Source organism: Mercurialis annua, linkage group LG1-X (assembly GCF_937616625.2).
Source record: "Mercurialis annua linkage group LG1-X, ddMerAnnu1.2, whole genome shotgun sequence".
Lineage (NCBI taxonomy): Eukaryota > Viridiplantae > Streptophyta > Magnoliopsida > Malpighiales > Euphorbiaceae > Mercurialis > Mercurialis annua.
Window position 1 is genome coordinate 66,145,183 of NC_065570.1, and position 13,639 is coordinate 66,158,821.

Here is a 13,639-nt window from a genome sequence, read left to right on the forward strand (position 1 = left end):
AATTCAAAGGGTTTTGTTATATTTTGTATGCTTATAAAATTATGACATGTAATAGAATGATAAAATTAATATAGAATTTAATTAATGAAAATTTGAACATTTATAATTTAAAGGTTTAATGGTTATGAAATTCGGGTCGGACAAGAGTGTCCTTTATAAGCTCTAACGCTAGAGCGATGGCATGAGTCGGACTGCAGGCGCGGGTTGGACCGACTACTAACAATATATGAAATTTATTTAATATGAATATTTTCTTATAAAAATTAATCAATAAATTTAATAGTATTAAAATAATAAGTTATAAATTTTAATTTTTATATATAATTGAATATCTTACTTTAATATAAGTCATGTTAATGAATATTTTTAAAATCAATTTCTAATAGAGTGTATTTTAAATGTAATTATATTACTATTTAATTAATAAATTTCATATAAGAGAAAAGTTGATTGAAGTGGTTATAATAAATATTGGATGTGTAACCAACTTTAGTTACAAACCTATGGATGCTTTCCCAGTCTTTTTGGTACAAAACAGGTTTTGATGATGGAAAATATATGGACCACTAAGATTTAAAGAAATAGATTAAAAAGAACTCATTAGATTGAACTACTAACTCAGGAAATATATATACAAAAGCTATAAATATATATGCATACAATCACTACTGTTACTTTTAGAAGAATTTTCTGAAGAAAAAAGTTGCAATTGACACAAAAGGCATTGTGTTATGTTTTTTTATATATATAACTTGTGCTATGTTTAATAAGTAAACAAAATCTAAGATTTTAAGAACACAAACATGAAACAATGACCTAAAGATATACAACATATCGTGTAAATTGATATTTCACAGGATTAACAGTTCATGGTTGCAATTATATATCAAATTCAATAAATAATAAGAATTGTTTCTAATAACTTAACAAATCCATTTAGCCTCCTATATAATATAAAATTAAGATTGAGTTAGAAAGAGACTTGTTGAAACTTAAAACTGAATCTTTTTGTTTCTCTCGTTTTGGGAAGAATGTTAATACAAATTCTACTTTAAATTTATGACACTAAATTGATTGTGGATATTAAGTTGATGGAAAAATACAAGTGGAGAAATGAAATATATAAAGAATTTAGTTTAAGGTTAATCAATGGTTGTAAGTATTAGTAACGGTTTGAAGGGAGATTAAAAGGTTGAGGTGTTTTAAAAATAGTAGAATGGAAGTATGATTGTGTGTATAAAAGAGCCTAAATTAAACGAAATCCACATAAGCAAGAGAAGTAAAATTAAGAGGAAAAAAATACATGTGGCAGGATTGTAGGAATCCACTTGGCATAATCATATTGAAAGCTATTGAGGAGCTCAGCTTTATATAATAGTATGATATGATATGATGTTGATCTTAAAACTGCAGAAGCTTTAAAAAAAGAAAAATTGAACACTGTATATTTAGTTGAGTTATGTTATGAGAGTGAACTCAAGTCAGAAATCTCCTCTAATTTAAGCAAATCCACTTAAATGAATGACACTTAAGCAAAATAATAAAAAAAATTACATTACATTAAAATTTACTTAGTTGTCATCCATTTAAGTGAACTTAAAGAAAATGAAAGAATTCTGAATTTGAAGGAAGCTATCCCCTTAAATTATTTGATAAGAAGAAAAAAAGATTTTGAATTCGCATTCTAAATATTGCAGTTAAGATATTTAATAGAAAAAGTCGAATTCAAATTATAAATATGCACATAGCACTGATTAAAGAACCTAGTCAGATCAGCCAGACAAATTTGTTGGTAAAATTTTAAAATTTGTCGATAATTCTTCAATTATTTTTGTTCAAATAACCGAAGCAGTTAAATAGGAAAGTGGTGGCTTCACTTGTCCTGCCACCAATTCGAAAAAAACTATCGTTGCACTGTCAGCTATTTTCTATTGAACTAAATCACATTCAAATATGACAAGAGTATTGGATAATCGAATGGCGATTGAAATCATCGCCAACATTCTATGCTTCTCCATCACCACACTGCCTCCGTCGGAATTAGCAAAAGAAAATAAGCAACTGTTAGTGATGACATCACATAAAAAAAATTCAATAGTTTGAAAAGTCATCAAGTCCAACAAGACTAATAAGATCAGTCTCCAAACAGGCTCAATGAGGAAAGCAGGGATACTTGAGCTTCCCTACCTAGATTTGAGGTAGAGCCAGAAACATCATAACTCGCAGTTTAGCTAGGAACTCGAGCAAGCGCCTTACCCCACAGCCGAGGAAAAGGCACGCTCACAAATACAAGCTTCGACCAAACTAGGAGTAGTTCTGTTTGGCCAGAAAGATTACAAGATACCATAACGACCCATTGATACATAACAAGTGTCACCCACGCCACACGCATTCTTTCAAAAGGCATAACAGGATTGTTAGATCTCTTATATACACTCTCGTTAAAGGTAAAATCCTAATTACTTACTTTTTTCTCCTTTTTTTATTCTGTCTATACTCATTTGAGCACCGGAGTAAATAACCAGAAACTTCTTCCGACGTTCTTTCGAACATCCTATTTCTCTTATTTCAGTTACAATCAGCCGTTGGAGCATCTCCGGCATCGTGATTTATCACTGATAATCGAGTTGGGTTGCATACAGTGATGTGACTCACTGCGCCTCAAAACCAAACACATGACATGCCACTACTCTGAGAACAGAATGAACATGTGTTTTTCCGTAGCCACCAGAGTGAATTAGATGGATGAAGACTACTGGTTTATCAATTTCAAGTATTTTCATAGTCATATATATAAAAAAAAATATAGAATATTCTGTTAATTTAGTTTATTTAATTTATTTATTTTTTAATCGTAATTGAAGGAATTAACCAAACTAACCAAAGCTTTTAGCCAAACTTAACCAAATAGATCAGTTTTAAATCGATTAATTTGGTTAAACTGGTTAATTCAGTTTAACGGCCAATTTGCTCACCCCCTTCAAATGATATTTTTTGAAGAGAAAAAGAACACTTACTTGTTTTTATGCCTTGTACGAGACACCTTGCAGCTCCAACTGCTTCGCAGAAATTTTATTGTTTTCTTCTCTTTTCACCTACAGAAACTATTATAATGCTTTCTCTACAGAAATTCAGGGTAACAAACAAAGAAACAGGGTGAAATAGCCATTTAAGAACAACTTTTGAGTATTCCAGAATTCCTTTTACTCAAAGGATATATATATACCTATTTACAGAGTCTGAATTATTAGTTATAAGCGTTCCTATGTAACACGTTGATTTCTCAAGTACAGAAACTAAAAGTTGAAAAAGAATATTTGGAAACTTTACAATAAATCGGAGATTGACGGCTGTGGATTCTCTAGTCAAAGTCGTCAACTTTAAGCCATTCATTGGATTCACCATCTGAATCTTTCTCACGAGAAATAGACTGCCTTGCCTTTTGACTACCGCCCTGAGCATCAGAGCAATCATTTAGCTGGACCCAATCACTAGATGAAGGAACTCTAGTAATTTCTTGTGCTTTCCTAGAGCCTGATAGTCTACTTGAGAGCTCATTGTCATCATCCTCCAGATCACTAAATGACACATCCTCTTCATGTTCAACCTTCTTATTCTCTCCATCGGTATCTGTCTCTTTCAACCACTGATCAGCATTCTCTTTTTCATCAGCGATTTCTAACCTTTCAGTTGCCTTCACAATTTCAGTGACCTCTTTCTCCTGAGATGGGATATTCTCTTCTTGTTTCTCGCTAACTTTGATGCTCTCTTTAGATGTTTCAACAGCGAAGGAATTCTCAGAGGTCTCCGACATTGAGTTTCTCTTGTTTTGCAGCTTCTGCAAAAGTATATTTCTTGTCTCAACTATCTGCATGTGAGCCGACATCCACAGTAATTAGATAAAGTATTATCACAAGGAAGAATGCTGTCATATTTTATGAGTTTCTTATGCGACCAAGACACATAATTCTTAAGTTACAGTGCATAACCAAATGCAACTCCAATGGATGATCCGTCAATTGATGCTGAAGAGATTTAAAAGATCAAATCCATAAGCATGACCAGCACACTATGACAGCTAATTTTGACTCATGCAACACAGTTCTCCTACCCTTGTCCGTCCCTTCATTACTCTTCTAAATCTCGTTTTCCCTTAGTCTAATGCTGAGGATAAAGTTATTCCTCTGTGTTAAAAGTGGAGTTAAAGTTCTGATTAACTAAAAAGTTTTGAAGTAGCACAAAGGACTAATCAAGAGATAGAGGCAGAATAAAAATTTCCTTGAAGGAAATACAGCCATATGACAGATCTATATAGTAATTCTTGAGTATGCATATCCTGATTGAACTTTTTATTATCAGTTCAGACCTCAAGGGAGTGCCATCATAATCAAATATTCAATAGCTTAAGAATAAAAATGTAAACAGATACAAACACATGATAGTCAGAAACTACTACAACTTTGGATAAGTAGCATGTAATTGCAGCTGCCTCACAGGATAGACTCAATAATATCAACGCATGTTAGCCGAGCAATTTAGTAGGTGACAACATTTGATTGTGTCATTCTAACTATGACTAGAGAAGCTAAATAAGTGGCTATTATTTCCCCTAATAGGAAAATTGGAAATTACATAAAGAAAGCCAATATTTTTGATCAAAGTTATGTAATCGGGGGTATTATGACCTATGCATTACATAAACCACACAATATATGCATAAAACGAGAAGGATATAGACTATGGAAAAAGAAATCTTGCCAGGGGAGTCGACAGCGCCTCAAAATCATATTCACTGAGTCTTGGAAGCAACAATATGAAATAAATCATCCAAAATTGTTCATCCCCAAGGTCACTATGAAGGTCAGCTCTAAGAGCCTTCAAACTTGGAACGATATGTTCAACAGTTGAAGCATGTTCTTTTTGAGCATCAGACATTTCGAAATCTGCGAAATACAGAAAACTGAGGCTCAGAGCCATTCAATGACTTTGTCTTATAATGAATCAATTAAAAATCAAATCAACAGTCATCTACTAAATCACTCTTCATATATAATTGTACTTCTAGATTATGTACAACCTTATGCATATAGAATTTGAATACTGATAATATAATTAACTTCACACTTCCAATAACAGAGGATTCGATTCTTGTTGCAATTTCTGGACTTTTGAATTAGCTAAAAACTAACGATAACTGAATCAAAAAATATAAAACAACAACATTAAGCTAAAATTCAGAGGAAAAAAAGAAGTTACCATGCGGAAGAGATAAAGGGAAATCAGTCCAACACTCAGGCCTCACAGAAATCTCCTTAACAAAATCAATAACCTCGTCAGTAATCCCTGCCACGTCGTCGTCGTCGTCGTCAATTCCTTCTTGATTATCACTAGTTTGAAATTGCAAGAAATTAGAAGTGAATTTAGAGAGTCCAGTTCTCAAGCTGCCTCCTATTTCCGATAAATCATTTCGAATGCCTATCAGACCTCCTTGCGACTGTAAATCAGCGTAATCGGACGACTGCCGTGATTTGTCAGTCTCGGTTGTTGCTGTTGATGACGTGGAAGGAGAAGCAGGAGGAGAAGGAGCCAGGAAACTGGCGACGCCGCGTAGTTGCCGGCCGATTGAGTCGCTGATTACTGTCAAGTCTTCTTTTACTCCACCGCCGCGATTGGCGGGGCTTCCTTCTCCTGATGAAGATGATGATAAATCTGGATCGTTGGATTGGAGTGATTTGAAAAGCCAAGACATTCTCTGATTTGTTTTTTTGTTAGAGAGATGACATTGAAGAGAGCGTTCAAGTAGAAGCTGAAGGAAAGCTGTTTGTTTTTGGCCTTTATTTCTTTCTCCTTTTGAATTTAATTTATTTTTTTAATGCTTTTCTTGATTAAGTAATGATGGTGATTAGTATTTATTTATTTATCGTACTATCTAGAGTTAAATGAGTCTTGTGACTCTGCTAGCTTTCCGTTGCTGCCACGTCAACATTTAGATTAAACTTTAACAAATTTATAAAATTTGATAATATTTACTTAAAACACCTAATATAAAATCAAATTAACTAAATCTACACTCATATTTAAACAATATAAATCTTTCATTCTGGCGGTTAGTTGAAACTAATACCCATTTCCTCAGTTAATTGTGTTAATTGAAGGATCAACTTGTGAAGATTATTTTAATTTCTCAACTTGTGAAGATTATAAAAATTATAAAAAGTTTAAGATTAATTTTAGTAATTTATAAAATTATAATTTACTTATATTAGTTATTTTATTTTTAAACTAATTTATTTATTAAAATTATTTTTTTCTTTATGATAAAAATATTTTTTTATTATTATTAAGAGATCAAAACCAATGTATAAAATTAAGAGTTCACCTTTTTAAAAAAGCTAAATTCTTTTTTCTTTGTAAAAATATCAAAATAAAAAATATTTACTTTGAATATATTAAGCACAACTTAAATATTTACTTGTTGATGTATATTGTATTTTGTGCGTTTTATTTTTTTACGAAATAAAATATTAATAAAAATACCTTGTTTATTTGTATTTATCGATATATCTTTTATTTTCTACTTTAAATATTTTATACTAAATAATATATTGGTGAAGAAAATTATTCCGTATATTTACTCGTCAATGTATTGTCTTATTAATATATAAGATACAATCTTTTATTAATAATTTATTTGATAAAAAATGAAAAAACACCAATATACTAAAATAAATTGAAATTATACGAACAATATTAAAATTTTACTAACAGTAAAAATATAGAAAAATTACACTAGTGATACTAAATGTAAATATAAGTTTTTTGATATTTTATAATTAAAAAGTCCACTCCTACTATTGTAAATATATTTTAAATATAATAATACTATTATTAATAAGATGATAATTTAAAATAAAAAGTTACAAATTTACAAATAAAAATTGTGGTTTTTATGTTATAAACTATTTTTAAATAAATTTATTTAATTATTGAATTCTTTTTTATTTTCTAAATGATTTTGAAAATTAAAATAAATTTTATTTTTAACAATTTAATTATTTAAGTAAGTCAACTAACATAAATAGAGAAGTATTTGCGAATATGACCAATTGATGTTAAGAGTAGATTGTTAAAATAAGTAAAAAGTAATAATAACAATTTTAATCTACCATCAGAATAATTTCCTTATAAAATGATTCTTAAAGTAAACTCCTTGAGCCCTCACTCCTCAATGTAAGATAATGTTGAAGGATGACGACGCCATTTAAGCACTGCCCCATGTCGTATTCAACTTGAGATTTTCATAGTCGCTAACGACCCTTGATTTTTCATATCTTGAAGTTTAAGGCTAAATGATAAGGACCACCGGTTCACCACCAGCACAGGAAACGACTCTCACTAAAGTTCATCAATATGCGATTTAAGAATGAATGCAGTTTGATCAAACTCCAAGCAAGCAAAAGGGAAAGCTACAGCTTTGTCTGCTATAACAAAACAAAATTGCAGAATTTGTCTCCGCTTCTAATAAGCTAAGAATTAACCGAGAAGCAACAGAGATCGGGACGTAATACTTCATAAGAAAACAAACTAGAAATAGATAAAAAAAAAACAATAGTAATAAAGAGCGAAGACCACTGTTACACAAATCAAATTCAAACTCAATGTCTATTCATTACATAAATGTGGTGATAATCACAGAGATTACAAATCATTTCTATTATCTACGGGTATTTAGCAGGGAAAAGAATATTATAATGAGACAATATTAAAAATTTCTATAATCAACAACAATAATAGCAGGTTGGTAAAACTATAATAGTAGTAGATTCAAATGCTTTATTACTAACCTCCATCAATGTGAATAATAATCACTAATCAAAAGTCCTTCCTCCTGCTAATTATTGAAGAAGAATCTCATTCTAACTTTGACTACTGCACATACACAACATATGGTACAAACTCCCTCTGTTCTTCCCCAATCTCAAAATCTGAAGCTCGTCGATCCTTCCCATGTTCTTTCTTTCTTTCCCACTTTTCCAGAAAAAATAATGTGCGTCTCACATGCAAACCAACTATATGAGGCCCGAATATGGATTGTAGGCTTGAGCATGTGGCATACCTGAGCCGTATGTATGGACATTGGTTCCGTAAGGATTGCTAAATGGATTTGAAGGCGGTTGTTGTGGGCCCATCATCATCATCATTTGTTGCTGCTGTTGCTGTTGCTGTTGCTGCTGCAACATGAAAGCGTGCTGTTGATTGGCCATGGCAGCCATCTGCACCGAATGTGGTGCAGCCACAGCATTCGAGGAGTAGAAAGGATCGTGCGCTGTTTGCATCATGGGACCGGTCATTGGGGCTGCCTCCCAAGGGTTATAGCTCACAGGCTGGTTGCTTCTTCTGATTGCGTCATCGTATAGGCTGTCTAATGTGAGTTTATCGAACCCTCCTCCCTTGTCAAAAGACAAATTAAGTAATGTCAGCCAGTATAAGTTAGATCAGGACATGCATATTTTGTTATGAGCGCCAACTTAAATGACAGTTAGCATCCAACTGATGTTATTCCTACAAGACATTAAGAAGGAAAGCAGCTAAAAGCAGACGAAGTACCAGTTTGCTAGCAGCTGCAGCACTTTCATTCGAGCTTGGTGCTGTAACAAGTGCCAGTTCCCAACCTGTAGTGCCATTGGCTAGACTTGGAGCAGTTGTACTAGGTTGGTCAGCTGTAGCAGCAGAAACCACGCAAAAACATGATCAATTTCCAGTTGTAAGAAAAATTCCAACATTTTCTCAATTTTTAATCTGATGCCATGCACATAGTTTCTTTCTTCTTGAAGTTTTGAAAAATTTACTATTTGGGTGGTTGTAAAATATGTTAGACTAAGACAGACAACAAGAAAAGACGTACAGACTGGAATAATAGCCAGAGCCAGGGAATTCTTCTCATCGAGTTCTGAAGAAGCTGGAACAGGATCATTCAAGCCCTGTCATCCAGAGGAAAGAAAGAACAGCATGTAAGGAAACCATGAAATGTTATTGATGATATCGGAAAAAAAATATGCGGGAAAAAGAGGCATAAAATTACCAATAAGTCCGGTGGTTCAACAATAGGAGCTTCAGTTTTTGTTGGTTCAGGCAGAGGTGGTGATGGCGGACGTTCTTCTTTCTCTTCCTTCATCTCTGGCTCTTTTTTGTACTCTATAGCTAATACTTCCTTCGGAGAACTACTTTTGTCCTGCTTGAATACCAAGGAAAAAGTCGAATAATTTTTGTAAGACCAAGACAGAAGTGATAGTTTAACTCACTAACATATCAAAAATAGACATGGACATCACAATAGGGGGAAAAAAAGACATTTGCAACTTAAAACAATGAGTGCCACAAGTCCACAGTATTACATACATATGCATTATTTTAAGTATTAGATTTGAATGTTCAAATGACTTGCAAGTATGTCATAGTAAAAAGCATTTCATTGACAATGACTTTACAATTGTGCTGTATGAACACAAACAGTTTTGTTAATCTTTCAAGACAGATCACCAGCAATGCCAATAAACAAAATAGAATTTATTTTAAGTATGGCCGTTAGCTTATCTTGGACATTCTTTTTAGTCTGATGTTAATTTTCTGCTTTTTACCTGTTCTTTGCGAACTGACATTCGTGGAGCTTCGCGCACGTACTCTTCCATTGTTTGTAGGAATGATGCAGGAGGCTTCATTAATCAACAAAATTTGTTAGAGGAATACTTTATTTAACAAACAAGAAATTAGTTGCAGGAAACACCATGAGTGATTAAATTAACCTGCTCTATCTTAATAAATCTTTCTCCGCGTCCAATATCCATGCTTTTACATATCTCATAAAATTCTGAAAGTCTTTCTGCCTGAATGCACATATAGTTCAAAAGCATACTAATTACAAAAACGTTGTTTTCCATGAACATTAAGATGTGAAAGGTGATTAAACACCTATAGCCAGTCAGATAAGATTACCTGCTGACAAGCTCTCCTATATATATCCAAAGCTCTCATCGCATCATGCCGTTGCATTTCAAAGAACTGCCATCAGTAGAGTTTTATAGTAATTATAATATATGATGAATGTCAAAGCTTCTGATTTAGAAACCAGGGACATTAATTACCTTGTCAACCAAATTGGCAGTACCATCATTAATAGCTTGGTAGATTTTGACGCTTTCAGAAGCAACCTATTATCACAGATGACATGCACATAAATTACAGTCCAGTCCAACTAGAACACAGGATAATCAAGAATTATAAACTTCACTCACCAATGAAAGTGCCAACTGAATAACAAAGTTATTAACTGCTGCCCCTTGAGGCTGACAAAGAAAAAATCAAAACAGAACAAGATCCTCAGAAGAAAGTAAACGTACAAGACCAAGCAGAAAAAACATCAGCTAATTTTTAGGTTTAAGCAGGCCCACCAAGTTTATTTAGCTGTGAGATTCCATTGTCACGTTAATTTTAAGTTTAAGCGTGCTCGTTATTTTTCATTTATCTGTAAAGATCCCATTAGCTTAAACCCAGCATAAAGATTGAGCTGGTTCAAAATTTACCTGACAACCAAGAACACGAAACAGAAGTTGCTGGAGAGCAGGAAGATGCTCGAGCAGTTCAGCTGTGTCCAAGTCTTTAGTTCTCTGCATCAAAGTTTTATCAATTCCTTTAATGAAAAAGTTTATAATTTAACAAAAATATAGCAGTTCAAAAAAAAAAATATAGAGCCAGCTATCAAACAAACATGTCATCACAGGATGAAAGGAGCATATGTAAAGTTGGGGTAACTGATCTGTCAATTAACTTTCATTTTATTTCATTTCAGTTACTGAACTTTAATTTTTTTCTATTTGAACTTCAATTTCTTTTTAATGAGTTTTTCCGGTCAAAAATGCTTAGGTGGCAGCCGGATTTTGACACGTGGCAACCGATTTTTGCTAGTTTTACCTTGAAAACTTATCACACATATATAATTTCATTTTGGAAGAGAGTTTTTATGCAAAATTATGCATACATGGCGAGTTTTCAGGTAAAAAAAATTGTTCCGGCTGCCAACTAAACAATTTTGGCGAGGAAAAACCAATATAAAAAAATGAAACTCAGTAACCAAAAAGAAAAAAAATAAAGTTTGGTAACTGAAATGAAAAAAAAAATGAAAGTTGAGTAACCCTCAATATCAATTACCCACAAAGTTGCAATAATTTCATTTTCAATCAGCAAAAACAAAAATTCTTGGTAGGGAAAGGGAAAAATGGTCTACTATAAAACTTAATGTTATGCAATAAAATTAAACCAGCATAAGCCAGGTGCAAATACTGTTGCCACATTCATTATAAGATGGAATATTCATTTCAAAGATATGCGCCCAAATGATTTCTAAGTACAAGGATCCTCAAATATTTAGACTGTTGAGAATCCAGATAGTTAATATCAAATACTTCAAATTATGGGGTGGAAAAAGCAACTGATGATGGAAACTATAGAAGGCATAATATGAGTTGCGGTAAGAAAATTAAGCTCTTACAGGTCGATCAGTTTCAACATCACACTTCAGGACGCGAAAGCATTCAAGCCTTTCCTCCAAAAACAAGGCATAAGTGCGAACCCAGGCAGAAAAATCCCATGCTAGCCAACACACAAATCTAGATGTCAGAAAACAGTAATCTAACAAAAGAAACTCATTAGAGGAGGAAAGGGGGAAAAGACAATACCATTCGGACTGGAATCGTCCTTAAAATGAGCCATGTTAAGCATATGACTTCTGCTGCTACCATAATTAATAAGTTCCTCATGAAATGTGGGGTCCACTTCCCTCAAAGCACGATGAATAACAATTAAGGTTTTCAATGCAACCTGAGAAGTAAGAACCAGCCAGCAATCAGCTAACTGTAATGAAATAACATACACAAAGATGATATCATGATAGACATGCTACTATGTGAATGTTATATCTTTTAAAGCACATATCTTATGGAGTGAAGTTAGTACAGGTTACATGTTAAAAGTTAGGGCAAGGTGCAAAAAGAAATGTCATACTGACAACCAAAATCTGACAAGCTTGGCTTGTCAAGTTGAAATTTAATTTATATCGGCTTAAAGTACATCAATGTCTCCCTCACCATTACAATTTACTAATCTAGATGATCCACAAGCATTTACTGGTACTACTTATGCATGTGCTATACCTTGTTATAATCCAGCTACATGGCAATTTTAATTAACATTTTCAACATAAATGAAGACCATAGAATAAGAATCTGAAATTTCAGTCGAAAGAATAAACTTGACTTGCCTCAAGCCTCTCAATTAACAGGCTAACAGCTATTGAATTAAGAAATGTCACTAATATGATGCACATACCGCCCAATTATGTGTCTTTGATAACCGCCTGGCAAGAGCATGGATGCAATAAGCGACATCAGCTCGAGGCCTAGTAGCTGAAATGGCAGCAAAAATAGCTGCAAAACAACATACAAATACTAAATGTGTGAAGCTCCCAAATTTATTAATCTCATGCACAATAAAAATATGGATTGTATCGTCAAGAGAAGCAACAGATGGGAAGAGAGCACCCACCTCTAATATGTCTTTCCTTAGCAGGTTGTTCGACATGATTTGTGGCCTTCACTATAGCAATATCCAATTCCTGAAGACATAAATTGAAACAATGAATACAATGAAACCAAGCTTATGTCGGATGTAAGCAAAATAGAAGTTGATATGGAAATTAGAAATGCATACCTTGTAATCACTATTGACTTTAGCCAATGAAACGGTGGTAGTGTCCTTAAGGGCTCCAAGTGCTTTTCTTATACTTTTCTGCGTACCACCTCCAGACATTCTCTCTCCCTTCCAATCACAAAAATCTGCACCAAACACCCACAAAACACTCTAAATCAACAACTTGTTCATGTCCCAAATATGTATATACCAACCATCACATAGAGTCTAAATAATATTCTTTAAACATGACTCAATTACCAAACAGAATTCAGAGATACGCCATGGAATTTAATCAAATTTAGAACATTTTTCAGTTGAGGTTTGTGTGATGACAAGAATTTAGATCCAATCTCATATCTAAACTGAAAACACTAATATCAAGACAGTAACAAAAACAGAATTAGCAACAAATAGTAAAGAGGTGATAGAGCGTTTTGTTATCTGAATTGTTTCATTCATAATCAAATCACTACAACATGGAGCTGGAAAAGTCAAGCTCAACCACTCCATATTAAAAAGAATAAACGCCAAAAATCAACCATGAAATCAAGAATCAAAACTAGACGAGTTAAATAAAAAGAAAACAAGAAAAATAGAGCATGGAAGAAACAGTGATTTGAAGAAAGAAAAGGATCTAAAAGAATTAGCTATAAACAGAAATGATAATTCAAGAAAAACAGATATACGATTCAAGAATCTGAATTAAATAAAAAATTAAACATAAAAATAGAATAATACCTGAGAGACCGAATTGGAAAGAGAGAGAGATTGAGAAGATCAGCTGAAGAAGAAGAAGCAGAAATGGAAGAGGAAGAAGAAGAAGAGAGTTGGGTTTGGTTGGGTCGTCGGCGTCCTATAAATTTATATTTGTCAAATTAAATAATTAAATTAAATT

At 33.0% G+C, this 13,639-nt stretch overlaps 2 protein-coding genes across 2 annotated transcripts; both read right to left on the reverse strand.

Annotated features, from left to right (window-relative positions):
- Positions 1–3,137: 3,137 nt before the first annotated feature.
- On the reverse strand, positions 3,138–5,857 carry LOC126655265 (uncharacterized). The gene is made up of 3 exons (XM_050349377.2): positions 5,257–5,857; positions 4,759–4,943; positions 3,138–3,868 (listed from the first exon to the last, which is right to left on the reverse strand). The coding sequence occupies exons 1-3, from the start codon at positions 5,747–5,749 to the stop codon at positions 3,362–3,364; spliced, it is 1,185 nt and encodes a 394-aa protein (XP_050205334.1). The 5' UTR covers positions 5,750–5,857; the 3' UTR covers positions 3,138–3,361.
- Positions 5,858–7,615: 1,758 nt separating this feature from the next.
- On the reverse strand, positions 7,616–13,639 carry LOC126662752 (putative clathrin assembly protein At5g35200). Its single transcript, XM_050356372.2, has 16 exons — positions 13,483–13,639; positions 12,763–12,887; positions 12,598–12,667; positions 12,382–12,479; positions 11,733–11,874; positions 11,546–11,646; positions 10,581–10,664; positions 10,293–10,343; positions 10,143–10,208; positions 9,994–10,059; positions 9,804–9,884; positions 9,639–9,713; positions 9,083–9,232; positions 8,906–8,981; positions 8,608–8,720; positions 7,616–8,450 (listed from the first exon to the last, which is right to left on the reverse strand). Exons 2-16 carry the CDS (start codon positions 12,859–12,861, stop codon positions 8,070–8,072), a joined length of 1,653 nt encoding a protein of 550 aa, XP_050212329.1. The 5' UTR covers positions 12,862–12,887; positions 13,483–13,639; the 3' UTR covers positions 7,616–8,069.

Coding starts and splice junctions, on each gene's coding strand:
- LOC126655265 (XM_050349377.2), bottom strand. CDS start 5,749: ATGTCTTGGCTTTTCAAATCACTCCAATCCAACGATCCAGATTTATCA. Junction 4,944..5,256: donor CCCTTTATCTCTTCCGCATG/GTAACTTCTTTT, acceptor TGTATTTCGCAG/ATTTCGAAATGTCTGATGCT. Junction 3,869..4,758: donor AGGCGCTGTCGACTCCCCTG/GCAAGATTTCTT, acceptor GCTCACATGCAG/ATAGTTGAGACAAGAAATAT.
- LOC126662752 (XM_050356372.2), bottom strand. CDS start 12,861: ATGTCTGGAGGTGGTACGCAGAAAAGTATAAGAAAAGCACTTGGAGCC. Junction 12,668..12,762: donor AAGTCAATAGTGATTACAAG/GTATGCATTTCT, acceptor TTATGTCTTCAG/GAATTGGATATTGCTATAGT. Junction 10,060..10,142: donor CTGCCAATTTGGTTGACAAG/GTAATTAATGTC, acceptor TACTGATGGCAG/TTCTTTGAAATGCAACGGCA.